This window comes from Antechinus flavipes, chromosome 2 (assembly GCF_016432865.1).
Source record: "Antechinus flavipes isolate AdamAnt ecotype Samford, QLD, Australia chromosome 2, AdamAnt_v2, whole genome shotgun sequence".
NCBI lineage: Eukaryota > Metazoa > Chordata > Mammalia > Dasyuromorphia > Dasyuridae > Antechinus > Antechinus flavipes.
The window spans coordinates 490,194,344-490,220,746 of NC_067399.1; the positions used below are offsets into that span (position 1 = coordinate 490,194,344).

General features: G+C 35.7%; 1 protein-coding gene across 2 annotated transcripts in view; it reads left to right on the forward strand.

The window, feature by feature from the left end:
- Positions 1-26,403, forward strand: part of FTO (FTO alpha-ketoglutarate dependent dioxygenase) — a 435,871-nt gene that overhangs the window by 295,150 nt on the left and 114,318 nt on the right. The window contains exon 9 of one of the 2 annotated variants that reach the window (XM_051979858.1): positions 25,327-25,564. The exons of the other annotated variant lie outside the window; for it this stretch is intronic. Within the exon in view, the coding sequence (XP_051835818.1) occupies positions 25,327-25,405 (79 nt within the window). The 3' untranslated portion in view covers positions 25,406-25,564. Of the gene's footprint in view, positions 1-25,326; positions 25,565-26,403 lie in introns of those variants that run through there. 2 annotated transcript variants of the gene reach the window in all.

The window sequence follows — 26,403 nt, forward strand, 5'->3', positions numbered from 1 at the left end:
ATCTTGCCATTACTTAGAAGAATTTTAAGAGGAAGTAAAGATTTAAAAAAAAAATCTACATTCAAGCATAAGGTAGATGGATTCAACCTTATTCTTTCTATTCAATACATACTTACACGGAATAGGATCCTCAACTATCTTAATTCAAGCACCACGGAATAATAGTCATTGAATTACACATTAATCAGCATTATTGGGGCCTAGAGACTTTTGTGGGGGTTTTTGTTTTTATAAACTGCATAATTATATGCATCATATGCACTCAGAAAAAATAGTATGAAAATTTTATTCTAAAGCCATATTGCATAAAGAAATGGGTTGTTATTTTCTTACTTAGGCATAATGGAGACAGAGTTCAAGACAGAAAAAAATTATGATTCTTCGGAATTGTATAAATTCATAATTTTTTTAAAAAATCTAATTTTCCCCATATCTATGGTAATGACCCTCCATTATGATATACATCATTATATTGTCACCCTATTGTAAAAAAAAATAACATTATCTTTATATATGATAAATAGTTTTGTTATTCCTAGAAGGCTATAATTGAGTGATAATTTGATTAAAATATTATTTTAAAAAGCTTTTTTATCAGTTCTCTTGCAGGAAGAGAAAATACAGTATTCTCCAAACTTCCCTATAATCTGTAACAAGTATGTATCTTAATGGCAAATGAATTCACTATCATGAAGACTACTTGATATAATGCATTTATTTTTGTATATACTCATATCTGTACATATTGTCTCCTTGAGATCAGGGATTATTTTACTTTAGTTATTTTATCCCTAAGACTAAGCAGAATACCCATCATATAATAAACATCTAATATATGTTTGATAGTAGGAAAAACATCTTATCTAGAATCGGTTGATCTAAGTTCACATCCTGATTCTTATACTTACTATGAGTACACTTGGACAAATTAAATTCCTTCTAAGGGTCTTTTTTTCTCCCTCATCTGGAAGAGAGAGTTGAATAAGGTAATATGGAAAGGCCCATCTAGTTCCAAATTCTGTGATCCTAAGGATATTTAAATTCCCTTGACTTTGTATGCTTTGGATCTCTGTAGTTATGAAGTATTCTATTGCCCTCTCCATCTTTCTCCCCATTGTCTAATGTGGAGGGTTATGGGTAAATGAAATGGGCAGAACTGAACCTATGGCTTCTTCTGTGCCTTCTGGCTATGTAAAATGAGCAAAACTCTTCCCAGCCAGGAAAACATATGATACCATTTGCAATTGCAGAATGTGGCATGCTGTTTTTCTGTCATTATAATCGTCTGAGCAGTGTGGGGTTGGTTAGCCTTCCTTAACAATCATTAATCTATTGAGTCTTAGTTACAGTGGCCCATCTTGGAGAGCAGCAGTCCTTGGCGAGAATCAGGCTAGCCTTTGATTCCATTGTGATAGAGGGAGCTTTGTTAAATCCTGCTGCTTGATGGTGCTGGAGGAGTCTAGGAAGAGAACAGTTTTGTGCAAGGGGACAGTTTGTAGCTCTCTTCCATTCCTTCCCGTCCCCTCAGTTACTGTTTGCAGTCTCTCTTGATCTCCAGCTTGTCCCTTTATTTCTTCTTCTCTTGAAAGTTTCTTTCTGTTTGACTGGGAGTCTGTTTAGTAGACCATATTGTGAGTGAAGGTGTATCGTTTGTTGCCTGGTTTTGGCAACGCTGGGCAGTCAGCTGGGATGTAATTAAGACTCTGAGAACAGGCTGTCTTCTCCACGGGAAGGGCATGTTAGATGTTGCTGGGATTTGGGGCTGTCAGCTTGGCCAAGGCTGGAGACAGAGAGCTAGGGACAGAGATATTTCCTTTCATTTATAATCCCTTTATGTACAGTGTATGCACTTGGCAAAGTTTACATATAACCTAGTGGCTGGAGCTTACAAGTCAACGCAGTGAAATTAGCATATGTTACATGTATATTTTAGTAATATTTTAAAGGAAGTGCACATTTCCAAAGTGAATTATGCATGGATGACAGCAATAGGATTGTGTTGCATTGGGTGTCAAATCCCACAACTTTTTGTCAAGACCATAGATTTTACACTAAAAAGGCAGAGAGACTAAACGAAGTAAAACATTTTTAATTTTTAACAGTTTGGTTCGGCCCAAGGAGCCAGGCTCTGACAGATATAACTGACATTTGAATAATTGGATTAATTTAGAGAAGGGCAAATCCGGTTTTGACGGTTGTGCTTGTGTGTGTATATTTTTTTTTCTTTTTGGGGTGAGAAAAAAAGAGATGGAATTATGTGATTTAAATATTCACTTAATGAAATACCAAGCACTAATAGGCCATTACACTAAATTTATAAAATTTCTATTTGATTTGTGTGGATATATGTATATGCATACATATTTATGTATTCTGTGTATGATTTGTTATATATTGTATAAATATATCTGTAATATATGCAAGTATACATATAAGTGATGCATATAAATATACACATATATGTACTTTAGAGAACTTAATAATAAATATTGTTTGAGATAGTCCCACCACTCTATATGCTGTATTGAGTGTTACGTGCAGACAAGGAAACCCACCATTTCATTGGCAAGCCCTTTTCCTTGCCATGTCAGTGAATGTAAGTTCCTTGTTTTTTTCACAAAAGTATTATGTGGCTCCTTGAGTACCAGCATCTATATAGCAAATACTTCTTTCTTTAATCCTGCATTGCTTCAGATTCACTGCAAGGCTTTTGTAGCTCATTTTTTAAAAAGTTATCCTAGAAGTGTGAAACTGAATGTAGTACAATAATGTGCTTTCTCCCTAACCATTCTCCTAATGAAGTATCCTTTGAAAGCCAGAGTGTAAAGACTGGAAATTGTCACACACAGGCTTGAATAGTGGTTGGTGGCTGGCTGTGTGAGCCTTTTACCCAGCAGGACATTAATAGATATTAACACTCGGGCAAGAAGTGTTGATGTGTTGTTTATAATGTTAGCACCCAGTTAGGTAGGTATAACGCATGCTAGAGGAATCTTGTACGAGTGTGTATGTGTGTGTGTGTGGGGGGGAGGGATTCAGATTAACAAGAACCATAAAAGGTGAGGCATTCCACTTAAGATGGGGACCTCATTCTGTTCTTACACAAATCAAGCCTCTTTGTTCTCTGTGGGGATACAAGAAGATTGGCCCTTTGGTGACACAGACACTTGGCATTTTTAAAGTTTGTTTATTATAATCAGATCACAAAATGGTGGCAATAACATTTTTTAAACATTTTAAACAAAATGATGGCATTCTCTGATCAGTTTTAATGACCAGTCTTGGTCTTGGAAAATTTCTTTAAAAAAAAAAAAAAGAAAGAAAGAAAATCAAAAACACTTCCTTTCTCTCAATAGAAAAGTGAGGATCTGTGGGTGTGGAATGCTATATGCACTATCTGGTATGGTTGCCATGTCCATTGGTCTTCTTTAAATGTTTTATGTTAAGAGAGGGTTGAGTGTGGAAGGTTAAGAGAGAATGGTATAAAAACAAAGATGATAAAAATTATTTAAAAAAATAAAATAACATCATCTTACCCTTACACAGAATATTACAAAGGTTGGTATCTTTTTTTCAATACTGCCCCTCAAGAATGGTTTTATTAGCAGAAAACAGACTTTCACAGGGCTCCCCAATAGATTGAGAAATGGGCATGGTTATTTTTCCCTCTTAAACTTACTCAGATATTCTTGAAGTGTTTCTAAATGGTTCTGAAACATTTTCTGGTTTGCTCTGTAAATGGGGCAATGAGACTTTCTTGTCTCCTGACTGGATTCCTTAGAGGATTTTCAAAGCCTTTTAAAATTGTGTGTTTTTCTGGGGCAGCCCTTCAGGTCCCAGGAGTGAAGTTGCCATCTGTCCTTTATATTAAAAGAATCTCCTGTATTGTATACCTGATGTGCTTGTCCCAGAGATAGATGTTGTTAATTAAAGGACAGCATTTGTCCTTTATCTGAAATAAATCTTTCTTGCCTGAAGAACAGTTTTCAGGTCCTTAGGAAACAGTTGAGGACATTCAGCCCCAGAGTCCTGGTGCTTATTGGGTATTTTGCCCAGTATCAGCTCATCTTCTACTTTTACCAGACCAGCCATGTGGAACAAGAAACCACTTTTTTTAAAAAACACAGGTTCTACTTGTATTCTTCTCTTGTATGGCCTTTCAATATAGATTTATAATGATTATAATTTATCCTGGATAGTAATTTGTTATCCTTGACTCAACTAATGATTCTTCAGATGCACAGAAATGTTCATAACTATGTACCACTTTCCTTCTCCTCTGCCAATTTAGAAGCCCATATTTTCATTGTTCTTTAGCTATGCTACTTCTTCCTCCTATTCCTTCCTAAATTAGCAATCAGGTTAAAGAAAATGCTGTAAACCTACTTCTGCCTCCAAAATTCCCATTAAAAGACTTAAATGTCTTCTTTCTGAGGAAAATTTAGGATAGTGTGAGATCTCACTTGAAGAATGCATGATGGTACTGATCATGTTTTCCATGTTCCTCTGGATCCCTTTCTAAGTCATACAGTTTGGAAATTCCTCTGGCCTTAGAAAAGGATCTTTTGTAGTTCAGAGCAGCTAGCTGAAGATAATTTAGTGTTTCCTGGATTTGACCTGGAGATCTGTGAATTTATATCATTTAGTTCTTATTTTTGTTGTTATTATTCAGTCGTGTCCAATTTTCCGTGACCCTACTTGGAGTTTTCTTGACAGAGATACTTGAATATCTCAGAGATACTCAAGAGATACATTTCCTTCTCCAGCTCATCTTCCTGATGAGAAAACTGAAGCAAACAATATTAAGTGGCTTACCTGGGATAACATAGCTGGATCTGAACTCAGGTCTTCCTGATTCCAGCCCTGCCACTCTATCCACTGCTTTATTTTACAGATGAATAAACTGAGGCCAGGAGAAGAGAATTGCCTTAGTTCCCACTGGTAATTAAGCTGCAGAACCAAAATTCCAATGCACGTTATCTTACATCAAATCTGACGCTACATTTAGTCAACAAGCATTTATTAAGTGCCAATTGTATATAAGATATGGTTTTAAATACTACAACTATAAAGACAAAAATGGAGCTATCCCTGCCCTCAAGGGCCCTACATTCTATTGAAACAATATGTATATATAAGAATACAAAATAAAACACAGCTGCCTTCTCTTCTGCCACACATGCAGCAGGAAAAAGATAGTAGCACTAGGAATAGCAAACAGAGGAATACACCCACAAGTAAATCAGGGAAGCTGGTTGGCCCAGTTGGTCTTGAGTGATGAGAAGAATGTAACTTCCTGGGCAGCCATGGTAATAAGTGGTAGAGATGGATGGAGCATTTGTTATGTTTTTAATGAGACATACATCCTCTAGAACGGAAGCTAAAAATGCTATCTTTGTTTTTTTAAGTTTAAAAATGGGAAGTATTCTCCACTGACCCCAATATTTTAAGACCATTTTCTGTTGAATGTGTTTCCCTTCTTCAGTTAACAATTTATAAGTAATTTAGGAAGAGACTTCTTGGCGCTCACTCTCCACCCTCAGGACCCTTCTTGCAGTATTACTGCAGCTGCTACTTTTAACTGTGTGTTAACTTGGAGCTGAGCCAGGTCCCAAGCAGGGTCCCCTTCTCTGAAAAGGGCTCCTATATGTCTGGCGAACCACAAGCCCATTGCTCTATCTGCCAGAGTGTTTTTGGCAGAACCACCTAACAAAATCCCATCCCATCAAAATTATTCTCTGCAATGAAATAACAAATTTAAATGGTGATTACCTGATGGCAGTTTTTTTATAGCTAATCTCCATGACATGCTAGCATTTGTGATGATTTGTAAATGGTATTATTTTCTGTACATACTAACCTCCAATCCAAGGCCCTTGTCTTAGTGTGGATTGTGGTGATAGATAATAACTCGAGTTTGTCTGCAAATATGGTTTACTGAAAACAACACAGGTCTGATAGTCATTTGATTAGGAATCTTGGCCAAGTCTCTAGAGTCCTGGGCCTGGAGTCAGGTCAAATCCAGCCTCAGAGACTTATTAGCCATGTGAACTTGGGCCACTGTTTGTTTCCATTTCCTCATCTGTAAAATAGGCATAATAACAGCACCTATCTCACAGGATTGTGGTGCAGATTAAATAAGAGAATAATTGTAAAGCTGTCAGCACAGTGCTTGGTTGGCACATAGGTAAGCATGTTGGCTATTGTTGTTCGTGAACAGAAATAAGTCACTCCACCAGTGTGGCTCTCAGTTCTTGTAGCTGTATATCTCATAAAGACGTAAAGTTAGAAAAGTATGGATGTAAAAGTGCTTTGGATTCTTCAAAAATAAAAAGCATTGTTGAAAGAGAAAGCCATAGTATTGTGTGAGATGACATATATTAGTACACATGAGAACTATAGCTGAACCTTTCAAGTGAGGAGTCCATACCCTGAGGACTGGCTCTAATCCTAGTTCTGCAATTGATGTTTTCAGTCATTTTGGATAATTCATTTACTTCCCTTCTGGGGGGGGGGGGTGTCTCACTTCCCTCATCTATTAAAAGAGAAGAATTAACCATGATCTTTTACAGCTCCAAATCTTGAACTTATGAAGCTTTGAGAACTTATTTAGCTCCAATGTTCTGTGATGTAATATAAAGGCAAATCTAGTTAATGGGGGGCTAGTCTGCCTTGCCTACGTTATAGCCACCTAACTATGACTCTGGGTAAGTCACTTAACCTCCCTGTATAAGGGATCCCCTCCAACTCTAAATAGGGACAGCATTGGAACTGAGTTCTGATATAGTCTTTGTGCACAGAGGACAATGAGCTATTTTATCTAAATTTCTGGTTTATGGCTCTCTTATGAAGAAATGATTTTTGTGGAGAAGGAAATATATTCTCTTACCCAGATTATACTCTTCACACGGAAAGAGAGGGAAAACATGAAAACTCTTATTCCAGGACTAGTAAAATAAGTATCCATTGACAAGCTGTTGACTTTGGTTCTAAAGATATGACACCCCACCCACCCCCAAAGATGTGCAAGGAAGTAATTGTTTTCTTCCTTCCATATTCCCCTACTCCCTCGAAGCCCTTAAACTACTAAAGGCATTTTAATTCAAGAGAAGCAGCTAAGATGAAGGCAATGTCAATTTTTAATAGAAAAGTACTCTGAATAATATCTTTTGAAAAGTTTGGTTCAGGACCCCAGATGGCATTTAACCTCCTGAACACAGAGTGTCAGTCATAGCAGGGGAGCAGGTGTCCTGGCACAGAGAGCAGAAGATATTTTTATTTGCTGGGAAGCAGCCCATTTCAGGGGTTAGGAGTGGTATGGCAAAGCTTCCTGGCAGGAGGCTGACCTGAGATGCTCTCTCCTAGTACAGGGCCAGGCTGCCCCTCCCAAACTGCTGGGGAAGAAACTTTGTTAAATGTAGATCATTATTACACTCCCAGGAAAGTTTTTCTTAAAAATTAGACTTATCTTCAACTTAGTTGGTACTTGCAAAATTGACTCATTTTGGGAATGGTGATTACAGGCTTACCTATTTTATCTGTCCTCAGTATTTGTATAACAGTTAATTTGATTCTACCTGAGCATTTTTCTCCAGAGTTGAACTGGGGAAAAAAAAAGTAAAATGATGTCATGACAAGAATTGGAAAATATCTAAATGTAATGAGCTAATTTTCTCAGAAAAAAAGAAAAGTGTAGTATAATGGAAAGAACAGAAGCCCAGGAATGAGAAGACCTGAGTTTTAACATTTAACAGATGACTTGAAATCAGTCATCACTGGACCTCTGTTTTCTCATCTATTAACTGGGAACAACAACAATATTAACAACAAAATAATAATAATACCTAAACTGCCTCAAAAGGTTGCTATAAAGTGTAAATTAAACAACACTTAAGAAAATACTTTGAAAAAGAATTAAATCTTATAACAAAGCAAGATTTGGAAAAAGAATTAAATCTTATAACAAAGCAAGATTAGAAAATTGGTTATTGCTTGATTTTCTAGAGATGTTCAGTCATGAATTGAAGTGCTTTTGCAGGCTGAAAAATATCCTGCTAAGGAAATCAGTCCTCACCCATTCCTAAGAAAGCATTTTAAGTGTAAACAAGCAAGCAAGGTATTCCCCAGCTATAAGTGAGAGTTTAACTAGTATAGAACAGAAAGACAGGGCATTTCTTTCACAGACACATGAACTGCAGAAACAAGTTAAATTGAAGTCCATTTTAATGTTCTAGCATATAGGGAAATGTAACCGACTCTTTATTAAAGAGTTTTTTTCAAATGCAATCACTATCTGGGAGCACTGAATGCTGCAAGTTTGTCACTGACATTTTGTGTACAAGCATCTTGTATTGAGTAGTGATAAATGGATTATCTTAAATGTCATTCTGCAATGTTTTAGAGTTGCAAGTTAGAGTTTTGATATTGAGTTGTTGGTTAATATATTGCATACCAATCCTTCGTGGTGAAATAATCTCAAGTTGCATCCAGAAATGTCAGAGTTGCTTATTTCTTCAAATCACCCTTGGCAATGTTTCTATTACAAGATATGTAGAAAAGAAATGTGCAATAATGTCAAGCTATTTATAGAAAAATTTCCTAGGACTCTCTACTCGTCTCTAGTTGCTTGTATATTTAATGCTAGAAGTATATGTGTATATACGAACATATATACACACATGTAAATATTTTTATATAATTCCCATTCTTTTTTAATTTACCTCCCATGAGAAGCTTTCAGTTTCATCTTATAAAGAACACATTTTAGGATAGTAGCTTTTATAGACTCATAGTTTTAGGACTGGACAGACCTAGCATATTTTGTCGTTTGGTCTAGTTGCTTCATTTTATAGATGAAGAAACTATGCCTAACATCACTACAAGTAGCAGGCATCATAATGGTGATTCAAGCTAGGGTCCAATAATTTCAAATGCAACACTCTTTCCAATATGCAATTCATAATTAGCATTTAAACTAATGTTGCGAAATAACTTAACTTTCATGCAGTGTTGAGGTTTGATTAGTTTATTTTTTGGTTTTCAAAAATGTTTTGTTGCACTTTCCAAAAGAGTTCTATTTCATATTTCCTATTGGGCTTTTTATCCTTTCATTCCAGTGAACATTTATTTGAATTTTAAATCTTCATAATATATTTTCTGAGATAGCATAGTATAATATTTTGGCCATTTTGTAAAAAGAATGTTCAAGAAATATAATGGGAAAGATAACCAACTAAAATTTAAATATTTACAAACCTCAGGATTTGATTGGGAAAAGTATTTTAAATGCTAGCTTTTTCTCCCCAAAGAAAATCTTTATGGACTTAGACATAAGCAGTGTGCAGCATTGTTGCATATAACTACATCATTTTCTCTGATTCTTTCTCTTGTTTCCTTTCTCTTTTCCTTCCCCTGCTTCCTCCCCCTTTTATGCCCTCCTCCTCTTTTTAGTGAAAAAGACACTTAGAATAGTCTAGAAATAATACATTACCAGAATTTGACTTGGACCAAAGATTACAACTAGAATTTTGAAATAGAATATCAATGATCATTTATATAGTAACTTCTGTGTGCCAAGTACTGTGCTAAATGCTTTATAAATATTATCTCATTTGATCCTCACAACTGTGCAGTAAGTGCTATTTATCCCCATTTTACAGTGAAGGAAACAGAGGTTTCCCTTGGGGCACACAGTTAATGAGTGTCTGAGGATGGATATAAATTCAGAAATTCCACAAAATTGCAGAGGCCCAGTGCTCTGTACTCTGGGCTACCTAACTACTTCTATTGTCATGAGACACTTTATATAGTCTATATATAGTAGAAAAGCCCAAAGTAACTAGGAAGGTATCAGGGTTGTCATTTGTAATACTTTTTTCAGCCTAGAAAATTAAATGATTTTTCATAAACATAAAATAAATTGGTAGTTGATATCCCTGAAATGTGATATTTATTACTCATTACTTTTCAGGTTCAACTTTATAAAAATAACATTCAAGAAATTTATTATTTCCTTCATAAGTATTGCAAGATACTAGAAGATACCTTTATGGGGATAGTATGAGGTTAAAATTAAAGACTTATATGAAATCCTTTGTTAAATGCATATCATTATATAAATGTAAGCTACAATTGTTATTATAACTACTAATCCTACTTCACATCTAATACATAGTAGGTGCTTAATAAATGCATATTGTCTAGCTGCCTGGCATAGTTACTTGTTCCTTGAACTAGTGGAATCCAAGTTCTAGCAGGCTATCCCATGCTGAAAGTGTCTTCACTATGATCTTTGTAATAGCCTATATCTTTTTTCCAAGGACAAGAGTAGAGAGAAGCTTCTCACCAGGAGGCTAGTCACTTCATAAATTCTTTGACCATAGCAACTCATGAAACCTTCTCTGTAACAATAATAAATAATTTATTTTGACAGAACATTGACAGTCATATTTTGTCTAGGCCCTTTAGAGCTTATGCCTGCAATAGGGTGTTATTCTAATTCATTATTCATTTATTTGTGATCTACCCCTTCAAATGTGATATTTTAAAAATCTAAAAATATCTATTCAGTATATTAGTCAGCCTTAGGAGGATTTTGCAAATTGACTTTTTATTATCAAGATGCTGTTCCAATTATTAACAAGATACTGTTCCAATTAGACTTTGAAAGAAAGTTCCTTTCTGGAGCAAGAATAAAAACCAACAAAATCTCAATCTCTCTCTCTCTCTCTCTCTCTCTCTCTCTCTGTATGTGTGTGTGTGTGTGTGTGTGTGTGTGTGTATAGTATTTCTTAATTGTTACAACTCAACTTTCCTAACTTATAATCTATAACTACATAATGTAGTTTTAATCTAGACATTATTGTGAAGCTTCTGAATTTGTGAGCCTGTCCGAGCCAGTGTCATTGAAAAAACCATTTCTCACTTACCCAGCTACAGGTAGAAGTTTATTAGTACTTAAGTTTTATTTCTCTAATTACTGAACTAGGCCCATGATTGTTAATATCGCTGGAAAAAGAAAATGTGATCTCAACTTTCTATAATGACCCTCTTTGAATTAAAATGTGAAAAAGAAAATTTTCTGCCTGTATTTGTTTTGTAATTATTTTGATCTTTTTTTGTTTATGTTTTTACCCTAGTTAGGAAGGAATTGTTTCCAAACATGTAAAATTTTAAAGCAGTTAGGAGAAAATGTAATAAATGTGAGACGAGATACTGATTTGGGATTCATCTTTATGGAGGAGGGAATAATTGAAACCATAGGAGGAATGAGATTGAAAAGGGAGAGAGTGTTGAAAAGAAGATCAAGAAAGGAAACATGGAAGATCCCTGAATTTTAAGGACTAGAGAAAAGATTGAGCTGGTTAGGAGAGCAGGAGAAAAGCCTGGAGAGAGCCTTATCATAGAAGTAACAAGAGAAGAAAGCATCAAAAATGTGGTCAAAACTTCGGTTCTGCAAACATATATTGTATCTAGGATATACTGCAACATATCCAACATATAAAGGACTGCTTGCCATCTAGGGGAGGGAGTGGAGGGAGGGAGGGAAAAAAAAATCGGAACAGAAACGAGTGTCAATATAAAGTAATTATTAAATAAAAATTAAATTTAAAAAAATGTGGTCAAAAGCTACAGAAATTTCAAATATGAAAACTGGAAGAAACCATTGCATTTAACAAAAAAGAAGTCATTGAGGAACTTGGAGACAACAATTTCAGTAGAGTATGAGGAAGGTTACCTTTGTTGTAAAGGTTTGTCAGTGAAGTGGCTAGAGATAGAGCTTATCCTCATATTCCTAGAAGTTTAGCAGTAAAGCAGAGGAGAGAATGTAGTAGTTTGAACATCTAACAAGATTAAGGGAAGAGCTTTTTATTTGTGTTTTAAGGTAAGTGAGATCAGAGGATAATAGAGGTAGAGGAGAAGGAACCAGTAGCTAGGGAGAGCTGAAAATGAAGGAGATGTAGGTAATGGAGTTTCAAAAATATATGTGATGGGGTAAAATAAAGGGCCTAAGTGAAGATGTTGCATTCACTAGTAAGTAGAACTATCCCATTCTCTGAAATCAGAGAGAAGAAAATAATGATAAGAAGAACTGAGAGGATTTAACGTTTATGAAAGGAAATAAATGAGCTCTCCATACAATAGGAATAGATAGAGGTCATCTATTGAGAAGTATGTGATAGCCTTTGCTGAACTACCATCCATAAACTAATATTTTCCCACTAAAAAAAATATACATGTACACATTTTTGCATGTATATATATATATATACACACACATATATGTATATATTCTCCTCTGCCTAGAATAATCCCTAATTCATAATAAAGGCTTATTGATCAGTTGAGCTAAGAATTTAAAGAGAAAAGAGTTCAATCAATTGTTATAGAAAATATGGTTTTAAAAAAGTTACTGAAAAAGGAATAAAAATATTTCCTTTCAGTAGTGATGGCCCAATTGTGGTGTGATACTGTTAATTTCTAATGAACTTATTCATTCACTATCATTTGATGGCTTCTGTTAGCAACCGTCCCATTGCTTGAGAGGTAGTGTAGGTTTATGTAGGATTTGGAATTAATAGGGCAAAAATATTTTTAAAAAAGAGAGTATCTTTGCAGATAAATGGTCCTAGCTAAGATGGTGGAGGCAGAGGAGTGAAATTAGAATAGGGGTGGGGATTTAGAAAGGGAGGGCAGAGAGAAAATTCAAATAGAGTAAGAGTATAGAAAAGGTAAAAGGGTAGAAGATTGTGTTGAAGTCAAATGAAATTTTATCCAAATTTTTTTTCCTGGGGTTGAGAGAGTTTTAGTAGATTTTTCTCTGCCTAACAGACCTAAAGTCTGTTTATCTATAAGTTTATCACTTGTTTGAGAGAGCTTGTTCATTCTCACCAATATGAATTCACCTTTTCAAGTGACAAAGTGCTAGAAATGTTGCTTCTTGGCAACAATGCCCAGGAAACACAGTTTTCTAGGCCCTGCAACAGTTGAATTATAGTCACCTTTTCCCCAAGTGTCTGCTATGTTTTGGAAATAAGGAGCAAATAAGAAAAATTGCAATTCGAAGTTGGTAAAGTTTTAAGTGAATAATGCTGGGAGTGTTTAGATCACAGCCCTAAATTACTTGAGGGCTTCTGCTAACATGGAAATAAGACTCTTCTCTGCTAAGGGACTAGATATTCAGATAGATTTTTTCATGAAGGAAATAAATATTTCAACATGCAAACACTACCCAAGCGAGGGGTGATGCTTCAAAACAGGGTCAGAGATCAGTTCGTCTTTTAGATGACTTCGAGTTTAAAGATACTTTGCACATTACTGCTTACACCAAGCTTCATATGGTAAAGTAATTACTGTCTGCTAGTGTAAAAATATGTACATTCATTTTTGCTTCCAAAGATCATGAGAATTCTATCAGTGATTTTGTGATCCTCATTATACTAGAAGTGGTTTGGGAGATGATGATTTTCTCTGTCATAACTACCAGAAACAACCAAAAGTTCACTGTCTTTCCAGTACAACTTTTAGCAGAGCTAATTTTCTAATGATCAAGAAGAATGGTGGATTTTTCTCCCCCTTCAGTGGCAAGTTTCCCTCATTTCCATAGTTTCAACTTAAACATATCCAGCATATCCCTGGGATACTGATTAATTTTTAGAGTAAAAGTTGACCTGGTGGTCACGTAGTCTGAATTGGTGCTTTAAGTTATCTTTGGGCAAGCATAAGGGAGGTGCAGCATACAATGATCTGAAGGGAAGCTCTTTGTGAGTCCTAATGGAGCGGAATTTGACGTGTCCGTATGACAAGGTAACATTCTGGGGTTCTGATACTCTTCCTTGTCTATCTCAAAAGCTGGAAGACAACCATATGCTGAGTTTTTAACTGTCTTCTAAGTGTTCACATGTTTTCTAGCTTAAAAAAAATCCTCCCCCCACCAAAAAGAGTTGAGTAAACAGTAACAGCTTCTTTCTGTTTCTCTTTACATAAATGCCTCTGTACATGTTTAGATATTTACACATATGTATGTGGGGGGGAGGGGAGGGAAGTTACTGTGATTCTCCAAACCTCAGTACCTCAGTTTCCTTACCAGTAAAATAATGAGGAAAGAACAAAATTTATGAAGCATCTGCTATGTACCAGGCATTATGTTCATTGCTTTACAAATATTATCTCATTTTGATACTTATATGATCTGCCCTATGTGCGTATGTGCTATTATTCCCATTTTACATTTGAGGAAACAGGTAAAGTGACTTGCCCAGAGTCATGTGGCTCTTAGGTGTCTGAGGCTGGATTTCAACTTAAGGCTTCCCAGCACTCTATTCTCTGAATTACGTAGCCATCCTACACTTACGTACCTCACAGAGTTGTCAGGAAAGTGCTTTGCAAACCTTAAAGTGCCACACAAATATGATTTGCTCTCCCTTTTCACCTCAACCTGGCTCCATTCCAGGATCAGTTCAGTCATCACCTCCTGTATGAGTCGTTTCCTGACTTTCCCACTTATTGGTTTCTTCTTCCTCTCCACTAGTCACTTTATTTACTTTGCATGATATATCTTTCCACCAGGCCATCACCTCCAAGGTAAGGTCCTTGAGGGTAGGGTCTGTTTGATTTTTGTCTTTCAATTGCCAGTACCTAGCATAATACCTACCATACAGGAGATGCTTAATTAATACTTGTTTTAATTAGAATTCTTAAACTTGACTATTCTGTAGCTTTAGAACCATATTGGTTGGGGCACCGGGATACTCAAAAGCAGAAGGAATATGAATCTTCTAGTCATTATTTTATCATGGTCTTCCACTAATGACTCCATTTTCTTTGTCTGGTAAACTAGAACATATTTATAGGGCAGAACTTTAGTTTGGTTTTAGGGGTGACTTGTATCCTATTACCAGATGAATCACACTCCTCCTTTTTGACCCTCAAGGTTTCCGCCCTTTGTTACACCCTGAGTATTGTCCCTTTTTCACATTTCCCTTCACTGACCTAGTAAGAATTATCAGGGAATAGTGATATCAACCATTCTAAGACAGATAAACTAACACTTTAATGTATAATTTTGACCAGTTGACTGGTTTAGTTGCCACTTAGGCAAGACTCACCTTTGGTGATCACATTGTAATGGGATCAGTTTTGTGGGGTTTGTTTTTTCTTTTGTTTCGTTTTTGGCTGACTAGCTGTCACCTTTCTCAGCATCTGTGTTTCTCAGAAAGAGTTCGTAGTGACAGAAATGTGTTTGTTTTTTCAGGTCAGGGAAGAGGGGTGATGATTGGAGAAATTATAATGCGCCCTAAACTGCCATTGACATCCTTCCAAAGAGGGTGAAGTTTAGTTTAAAATCTGCCATTAATTCCTGGCCTCTGGCAAGAATGGTACAGGATTGCCTGTTCTCTCCAATGTTTTTCTGGGCAATTAGTCAATGACATTTATGACCAATTTATAAATTACAAATGAAATAATTGGTTACAAAATCATGACAAGTCTTTGCGTGTTTTTACAAACTTGTTCTCACCATATTTTGAAACTTTGAGAATCATTGTTCCAAGAACAGCAGCCAATAGAATGAGACAGTCTAAGGATGGGAGAAAGAATAGTGGCAGTAAAGAAGCATCTCAGAACTATCTTTCATTTCACCAAGAAGCCTCATCACCAATTTAGAAGAATTTTGGTGTAGGGGAATTCCAGTATTTCCCGTAGCAGAGGACCCACTTATGAAAATGGGGAAAACAAACCAAAAAAACACTACCACGTTTTCAGCACACAGATAGTACCTTTTAGTCATTCCCGAAGCTTAGACCATAATGTGTTTATGAAAGAGCAGTGAACTGAAAGGACATTTCACTTACTGGCAGACCTTACTCCTGTTCAGATGTCCATGTTGTGGCATTACAGAAATGTGATCATGGGTGGGGATTGTCATTTATTCATTTCATGAAGATACTCAGAAGCCTCCAGTTCACTAGAGAGGTTGTTTGGCCTTTGTAATTTTTCTTTTACTTTCAAAAGAAAGGTCTTGTGCTGACTTATACACTGATGAGAGTGGGAACTTGTCTGTGCCAGAAACATTGGTTTGCCATCTTCCCACAATTTGTCTGCATCTGCATTTAGCAAAATTAGCAGCATGAAATATGCCAGAGGTATTTTTTAGCTCTGGATTTTTAATTCTTCTTGAAAACCTTAGACTGATGACCAAAAGCTGCTGACCAGACAAAATATCTGAGCACAGCTGAGTAAAATTCAGAAGAACTAGTCCATAGGTTAGGGGGGAAAACCTCTCTATTTATCTCCATTTGAAAATACTCCTGCTTTCAAGTAGTTAAGTGTGATGTTACTTGAGTGCCCAAGAAGTTCAGCTTGTAATCTTTTTTTATTTATCATATCCTCTAATTTATTTTTAGTCGAAACTTGGTGATGTTATTGTCATAGGGAATTTTCAGTGTGGAAATTCTCTACAAATGTAGATCTGCAACTCATTGTTAATTTACAGTTTTAGAGGTTGTATACCAGTAAGGGGTTAAGTGATTTTCCTGTAATCACACAGTAAGTCTGTTTGAGAGGCTTCCTTTCAGCCCTCCACAAACTACACAGTGCTACCTCAACATCTCATTTTCTGTTTTTCTTTTTTTAATCTCTAATTCAGTCAACAGGATTCGATTTTTTTTAAAGATTTTTTTTTTTACTTGTCTGTAAGAGAAACCAGTAAGAAAAAACACACACACACACACACACACACACACACACACACACACACACACACACAGGAGTAAATCTCAGTGAATATTTTGATTTTGGTTGAGACAAGATAATCTTACTCTATTTTTCCATAGAAAAGTGTTTGGAATTTTAGTCTTTATGTATAGCCATTTGAGAGCAGATTGTATCTTCCCTGTTCCTCCAAGAATGTTCTATGTTCTTTTTACTAGGCACTAAGTATAATATCAACCCAAATGGCCCAGATTCTTCTCAGGAGCTTTTGTGTAGCGCGTGGGAGACTAATCATGAATATGCAATCATTCACTTAGAATGTTGCCTTCTGCTAAAAATACAAAAGTATGCTGTGATCTCAGAGTTGGGACTTGACTCCTGAGTTCAGCCTAGACAGGTCTGCCTAAAACTATAATCAAGCTGATTGTATTGCACTGGAATTCTAATTTTCAATTTGGGGTTTTGCTATATAATCTCTACTAGAGTGTATCTAATCTTCATGAAACCTAGAGTCTTTATATAAACTCAGTGCATTTTCCCCCATGTATCTGTACTGTACCAAAATGTGTCTTCTGGCTGAGCTGCAGAGACATTAAATTACTGAGTAAATCAATGCTACGTTGTTATGTCACTGTCTTTTTCAAAGACCAGCTCAAATTTTGTATGCTGTAGCTTTGATCCTTTTCATTTAATTCTAAGTACACTTGTTATTATAGTAACTGTTGTTTGTATGTTATTTTAGCTTTTTACTTAAGTAGCTATTTAGCAATTTAAATGAAAATGTAATTAGGTTACATCTGTTTTACATGCATGTAATACCACGCAGATGTAAACTTCTATTAAAGCCATATTTTCTTTTTGGCAAGAAGACGCAAAACCAAAATTGTACCAATCACTGGAGTGCTCCTCTCCCCCACCCTACTCCTACTTCCTTTCTACCTCTTTCTCTCATTTTGTGTTAAAACAGAAATGCATTCACAAAGCTGTGTACCATTATTTATGTGGTAATGACAATATATCACTTTCTATTTTTTGAAGGGAATAAAAAACCTCCCCCTCCCCCCCAAAAAAAGCAAACTAGTATGAGAACCTTTTAATGTTGCCATATTTTGTGTTTAAATGACAATGAAATTCTATCTTTTCCATTGGCTTTAACAGATGCATCCATCTTCATATTGCAAACACTCTGGTTTAAACAGGTAAAAATGAAATAGAAGGAACATTGTTGGGATTGCTGAGTTAACCAGCTGCTGGTAACTCTGAACAAGCTACTTAAATTCTCTGTGCTGTCTGTGCTTTAGCTACTGATTCTGGTTTTTGCCCAAGTAGGTAACTAATAAATGTTGGTTGATTTGTTTTTCTTTTTCAAGGAGAGTAGAGAGGAAAGAAATGTAGGTTCGGCTCTTACTAGCTCAGAAGATTGGTGTGAAGAGGGTTAAGGAAGATATTGTATGTATACATAAATGTGTACATGTACATGTACATGCATAATATTTATATATATGTATATACATATATAAGCACTTAAGAAAAGCATGAAGTGCTTTTTCTGTATAAGGCATTATTATTAGTGTATAGTTCTAAATTGTTTGAACTGAAGGTCCCATAGTTATCCTCACCCCACTCCAATTTTTTTTTTTGCATGTACAGTGAGTTAAACTCAGAAATAGTGCTGTAATTATAAAAATTGTTGCCTCTTAATGAAGTCTGCAGAATTCCATTTCAGACAAAGCCTGATTTGCTCTCCTGATTCAGACTCTCCTGATTTGCTCATTAGACATAGGATTCAAAATGCCTATAATCAGGTAATGTTTTCAGAGCTTCTCATGCCCTATCTATATATTTAGATTTGATTCTTAGTTTCTTAGATTACTTAGGTGACTTTTAATGATCCCTATAAAAATATTTTTACATAACTTTTTCTTGTAAATATTGCTAAACTTTCATTTTTTTTTCCTGCTATTGGGTGACCTGTTAAATAATTTAATATACTCTCAAATTGGTTATTCATTGCCAAGACAATAAGAAACCAGGAGGGGCCAGTTTTATGGCCTTCTTTTAATAGTGATGCCTCAAGCTATGCTATGGCAAGCATGATAGGCAAGTTCTTCCTTTCCATTGATCTTTCAACATTTGCCATTTATGACGATGAAAGAGTGAACATGCTTTCTGGTACATTCTTTTCCTCTGGTCCAGTTCAGATTTTTTCCTTAACTCTTAAATATTAATGTTTTAGATGATGAGGAAATTAATGTCTTGCCTTTCATCCCATGTAACTTTTGTTGAGTCATTTGGATGATGGATATTCAAGATTTTAGAGTTGGAATCTGATCCAGCTCTTGCCTTCGGGGGTTAAGTAGGGCAGCTAAATGGCTCAGTGAATTGAGTGCTCAGGAAGTCAGGAAGACCTAAATTGAAATCTGGCCTCAGACACTTACTTGTTGTGTGACCCTGGGTAAATCACTTAACCCCGTTTGCCTTAATCAGCTGGAGAAGGAAATGGTGAGGCACTCCATTATCTTTGCCAAGAAAACCCATTGGACAATCGGGTCCACAGGGTCACAAAGTTCGACACCACTGCACGGGTTCATAGGATTATAGTTTTAGAGCTGAAATTAGAGATCATGAAATCCAAACCTGAATTATTTTACAGATGCATAATATAGGAAGTAATTGATCCAAGCTCACACAGATAAGCGGCACAGTTCTCATGGTCATGAGGCATCAGACCTAGGTCCCCCAATTCCACATGCAGTGTTCTTGCTTTTTGGTGTGTTCCTCTTAGACATCTTCCATAATTCTGCTAGGAAGGGACAAATGCAAAGAATACTAATCCTTGTAAATCAAATGGTGTTACAGCTAAATCTGCTTTGATCATGGTATGCAGGGAAAGAAATTTAGAGATAGAATTTCACAGGATACTAACTTTAGACCTAGAAGGAACTTAGAGGTCACCTAATCACCAGCTGGCATTTTACAGAAGAGGAAACTGAGGTATAGAGAATTTAAATAATTTGCCCTACACCACAAATAATAGCAACAAAGCCAAGATGTAGTCTGGAATTCTTGCACTCAATACTAGTTCTGTTTCCATCATATCACATTACCTCCAAATTTGAGCATATTTTCTTTTGCTTTTTCATTGTACACTGGACATACACTGTTGGAATGATGGCCTGCAGTCGCTCAGGGGAAAATTGTACTCATTTGTATTGTTCTAGACGAATTTTTCCAAGTTAATGTAAATTATATTGTTTAATTTCTTGTCTCCAAAGAAGGAACTCTCTCTCTCTCTCTGCCTTTCCCTATCCAAAATTTTTTCCTTTAACCTGATTCTCTGTGTGTCTGTTTGGTTTAAAAAAAAAAAATAAGTACACACATTTAGTTACTAAAGTAGCTAATACATTGTTAAATCCAAATCATGGTGTTTAAGAAAACAACACCCAAGATGAGTGACTAGCACACACTGCTAATTGTTAAGTCGCTGATGTTGTATGTGTGACATCTGAGCATTTATGTTGTGACAGCTTTTTTATGTTGATGAGGTAAATGAGTATTTGCCATGACAGCTGAAATCAAGGACGAGTCTGGAAAGTCTGGACATGGTATCAGATCATATTTCACCAACAGAACAAGATTGATTTATTGTGTTACATCAAGGTTAGGTGGACCTGGTACTGCTTCTCCACAGGCTTTTTCGTTCTCTTGTCTGCTAAGTATGCAAGTACAAACAGCTTTAACACAATTTTTTACCTAGAAACAAGCCTGGGGCTGCATCCAAGTACATTTAACATATGAAAATTGAGCTGCTTTGAACTTGTATGTTTTTGATAACTACTTGGTATGCTTCCTGGAGGATCACCTGTAGGCTTTTCTTTCCAAATCCTAATCCCTTTGATTAAGTGCCAGGACAGATAGCTCTCATTGAATAAGTCCAGTCTCATAATTCTTCCTTCATTCAGAGTTGAAAGGGAGCTGCTCCAGCTTCAATAGGTAAATCCTCAGATTTACCTAAAGTAATTCAAACACTTAGAAACTGAAATTGTTTTGTTCTAAAATAGAGTTCAGCTGGGCTACTGAATGTTTACATAAACCAGTTACTGCCAGAAGCTGCAAAAGCACAATTCTCTCTCTCTCTCTTTCTCTGTCTCTGTCTCTCTCTGTCTCTGCCTCTCTGTTTCTCTGTGTCTCTCTGTGTCTATGTCTCTTTCGCTGTCTGTTTCTGTTCTGTCTCTGTCTCTATGTATGTCTGTCTCTCTATATGTGTCTCTGTCTTTTTCTCTGTTTCTCTTGCTGTCTCTGTTTCTCTTTCTCCCTCTCTCTCCACCCTTTCCCCCTACCTCCCCAATCACTCATATCTCCTACACACAGGTACAGGAGAATTAGAAGAAAAACTTTAGAGTTAGGAGTTTAACAAATAAGTTGGCATGAAATTTTAAAATCTGAGCCTAAAAAAGGTCTGGCTCTTCTTTTTCCATTTTTCCCTAAGACCAGCCTGAACATTCCTGTTCTCTACTCCCTGCTCCCAACCCCCTTTTGGAGGAAGGAAAACAACCTTGTTCTTTTTATCTTTACAAATGTGCCTGGTGGGGACTAATCTAAACCAGTTCAAGATGCTTTTATTTAAAACAGTTTGGAGGAACGGAAGGTGCTACAGAATTAGAAATGAAGTGGCACATGGGCCTCTTGGCCTCCCTACTCCCAAATTTGCTGCTTTATCTGGCACCAACCTGGATTCCTGCTGAGGTCTCTGTTTTGTGTCTTTTCAAGCATCATGTTTATAAAAGCCAGCTTCTTTTTCTCTGCATGTTTAGTGCCTGTTCCATTTGGATAGATTATGTTCCTATTGTGACAAGTCATCTTCGATCACTTTCTATATGTGATGCCCTGTTTTCTAAGAAAGACGACAAATCCTTTCCATGTTTTGTATATGACAAAGAGACTTCAGTTTCACCAAAGTGAGTCCCCTTTCCTCCTTTCTATTTTGGGTCAGCAAATAAAGCAGTGAACCATAACCCATTTGGTCACAGGAAATCAGAAAGTAATCCCTAAAATTCAGAATTGGAAAGAACTTCTGAGGCCATTTTGGTCCAATTCATAATTGATGTCCCATGTTGGAGTTGAAAGCAGATAATAAGTGAGACATTATGAAATGGGATAAAAGCTCAAAGTTAAGTCAGAGTTAAAGGAACTGAATTCTATTTAGGCAAAATCATTATTATGATATGGTACACAGCATGCTGGGCTCATAATTAGGAAGACGAAGCCTTGTGGCCATAGACAAATCGCTTCACTTGAGCTTCAGTTTCCTTATTTCTAAAATGGAGATAATAGCTATAGTTTTATAGTAACTTCATAATCTTAAAGGGAGACTTATATGAAATAATGTTTGTAAATGCTTTGCACTATGTAGGTACTATAGTAGTGTCATCTTATTCTTGGTAACCCTGTCTCTATCTTGGTACATAGAGAGTCAAAGGCATTTAGGATTAGAGGCAGAGAATTAGGATTAAGGTTAGAATTGGAGGGGTTAGGGTTAGACTTGAAGGCATTTAAGTTTAAGATTGGAGGCACATTTTAGTGTTAAGGGTTTCTGTGTATAGAACAGAGTTAGAGATGCATATTCCATGAGCCACATGCTGATCTTTTTGTTTTTCAGTCATGTCCAATGCTTTGTGTTCCATTTGGGATTTTCTTGGCAAAGATGCTAAAGTGGCTTGCCAATTCTTTTTCCAGTTTATTTTACAGATGAGGAAACTAAGGCAAACAGGGCTAAGTGATTTGCCCAGGGTCATACAAGTAGAAGTGTCTGAGCCCAGATTTGAACTCAGGAAGATGAGTCTTCTTGACTCTAGGTCCAGCATTCTATCCACTGTGCTACCTAGCTACTAAAGATAGAGCCTCGTTTTTATAAAGGTCTTAGATTTCTTGAGATGATGAATTTGCTCTATTAACATGTTATATTTCAGCATTTATATGTGTTTATTATTACTTTTATATTTATATGAGCCTTCATTAAGACCTGCCACTTGGAACCCCTTTAGTAGTTCCAAGTATCCTAAACCCAGAGAAGAAAGCATCACAAACATATTCAAACCTAAGAAACCAGAGTATAATCCTGATGCTTTTTATAATATTTTTTTTTTCTGAATGACTTATCAAAATCTATACTTGTCTGTAGCAGGACCCTGACTCCATTTCATTTATGAATTCTCATACAACAAATATATACATTTACTGATTTTCTGGACCTTATTACCAGGTTTTTCAGTTATGCCCTTTTATTTTCTTATCTTACAAAGGTTTTCTGAAAGTACAATAATGTATAATTTGAAAAATCCCTCAATATGGCTTAAAAACAGTGATTAACTTTAATGGATACTGCTAAATGAAGGAAGAAGTACATCTGGGTTACTGTTGGGTCTTACAACAATACTTTGGAATGAAAGCAAAAAGTTTATGACACATTTTATTATATCTCTAAATGTGAAAGAGTATTCAATTTTAAAATATGTAGTAATAGTTTTTAATTCTTCTTTAGCTTCTATCACTATTTTAATATCCCCTTTTATGGTTGACTGGTCCATGTTTTAAAACAAGTTCTTTAGGGAGTCTATGCCCATTAGTCTTTGGTAATAAAATCTGAACCTTCCTAAAATAAAACATGATGCCATAAGAGCAATTAAGAATAGAACTTTCAGAGATGACTGTGAATATGAAATACAGTGACTGGTTTTATTAATGGATCTGAAGGAAACCAGCCCAACTCTTTCAACTTAAACTATGCATATTTTCTTCTCTCTCTCTCTCTCTCTCTCTCTCTCTCTCTCTCTCTCTCTCTCTCTCTCTCTCTTTTTCCTTAACATTTTAGATTTATTTCTTTGTCTCTCCCTAAACTGAGCACTAGCTCACTCTTCACCAGGCCTATGAGGTCCTTTGAGCCTTCTCCCAGCACCTACTGCTTCTAAATAGGAGTCTTCTTTTTTTAATGTGGAAAAATGTAATGAAGTCATTAAGGAAGGCATTTTCCTTAAAAGTAGATTTGGTAATCTGAATATTTTGAGTTATTATTTAAGCGTGATAACACAGGTAAAACTGAACTTTTTGCTTAAATTATAGTAGTTTTTCAAGATACTCACCTAATCTATTGAATGTTGTGGAAGCCTAGATCACAACATTTATTTTATCTTTGTTTCTCAAAAACTATAAATATAGTTGACAGTTGTTTCTTTAATAGCATAATAATAACTTCTTTGTGATTATTAAATTAGGCTTGTAGAAACATAGGAGTACTGTGACTTTTTATTTATTTTGTTTTTATAAATGGGATTGGCCTTACTAACCTTTGGAAAAGGAATGATTTTTCAAATTCTGCTGTAAGAAGAGATAATTGTTTTGTAGATAGTTGTTGGATTTTGTTTTTAGTATAATAGTTTTGTGAAATTTGTTGATATCTTTGCTTTTTACATTGCCATTATTTTTTACTATTTATCTTTCCCTCCTCCCTTACTCAATGAGCTATTCTTTTGTAAGAGTGGAGGAAAAACAAAGAAAGAGAAAAAAACAGGTTAACAAAACCAACCAAGCCATTATTACTCAACTCTGACACACCCATTGTCCTCTACTGAGAAGAAAGGCATATTTTCTTGTCTCTTTTCCTAGGAGAAGCTGGGAGATCAGGGTAGAGTTTTCCCTTTTTGTTCTTTCCACTTATATTTTTGTCATTATTTTCTTGTTTCTGCATACTTTATTTTGCATCTGTTCACGTCTTCCAAAACATTAAATTCTTTGTATCTAAGGCTTCATTTCCAAAATATATAGAGAATTGACTCTAATGTATAAGAAATCAAACCATTCTCCAATTGATAAATGGTCAAAGGATATAAACAGACAATTCTCAGGCGAAGAAATTGAAACTATTTATAGACATATGAAAATATGCTCCAAATCATTATTAATCAGAGAAATGCAAATTAAGACAACTCTGAGATACCACTACACACCTGTCAGATTGGCTAGAATGACAGGGAAAGATAATGGGGAATGTTGAAGGGGATGTGGGAAAACAGGGACACTGATATATTGTTGGTGGAATTGTGAACATATCCAGCCATTCTGGGGAGTGATTTGGAACTATGCTCAAAAAGTTATCAAACTGTTCATACCCTTTGATCCAGCAGTGTTTCTACTGGGCTTATACCCCAAAGAGATACTAAAGAAAGGAAAGAGACCTGTATGTGCCAAAATGTTTGTGGCAGCCCTCTTTGTAGTGGCTAGAAGCTGGAAAATGAAAGGATGTCCATCAATTGGAGAATGGTTGAGTAAATTGTGGTATATGAACGTTATGGAATATTATTGTTCTGTAAGGAATGACTGGCAGGATGAATACAGAGGACTGGCGAGACTTACATGAACTAATGCTAAGTGAAATGAGCAGAACCAGGAGATCATTATATACCTCAACAATGATATTGTTTGAGTATGTATTCTGATGGAAGTGAATCTCTTCGATAAAGAGAGCTTTAATTGATCAAAGATGGACAGAAGCAGCTATACCCAGAGAAAGAACACTGGGAAATGAATATAAACTGCTTGCATTTTTGTTTTTCTTCCCAGGTTATTTATACCTTCTGAATTCAATTCTCCCTGTACAACAAGAAAACTGTTCAGTTCTGCACACATATATTGTATCTAGGATATACTGTAACCCATTCAACATGTAAAGGACTGCTTGCCATCTGGGGGAGGGGGTGGAGGGAGGGAGGGGAAAAATCGGAACAGAAGTGAATGCAAGGGATAATGCTGTAAAAAATTACCCTGGCATGCGTTCTATCAATAAAAAGTTATTTAAAAAAATTCTTTGTATTTTTCCCTATGCACTGTAATATTCACTTCATTCATAAACACAATTTATCAATTTATTCTCTAATTATTGGGCATCTTTATATGTCCCATTTTTTTTTTTTTTACTACCAGAAAAACTGCTGCTATGAATATTTTGGTGTGTATGGGACCTATCTTTCTGGCTTTAACCTACATAGAATATTTTTCTAGCATAATTCCAAATTGCTTTCCAGAATGATTAGACCAATTCTCAATTCCACTAACAATGTCTAGGTATGTTTACCTCTTTACAATTCCTCTAAAATTGACTGTTTTTATTATTTTGTTATTTTTACCAACTTGTTGGTTGTGAGATGAAACCTCAGAGTTGTTTTGATTTGTACAAAATCTTTTTGTATGATTAGTGAGTGGAAGCCATTCTTTAACATGGTTTTTAATAGTATACAGTATTTTTGAGGACTGTTCATATCTTTCAACCATTTGTCTACTGCAGAATTAGTAGAATGGTTTATAAAATAATGTTTTTTTTTTCATTTAACAAGGATTTCTTTTCTATTATTACCATCTCCTTCTAATACTGAAAAAAAAAGAAATTAAAAAGAAAGCATTCTTGTAACAGATATCCACAATTAAGTAAACAAATCCCGACGTTGGCTATTTCCAAAAATATATCCCTCCTACTGTGTATCAATCTCTCTATCAGGAAGTGAGCAGCATTTTTTTCTAAGTCCTCCAGAATGATGATTAGTTATTACATTGATCAGAATCCTTATAACTTGCAAAGTTTTTTGTTTTCATAGTGTTGTATAGTATAAATTGTTTTCCTTTTGTTCTTCACTTCATACAACT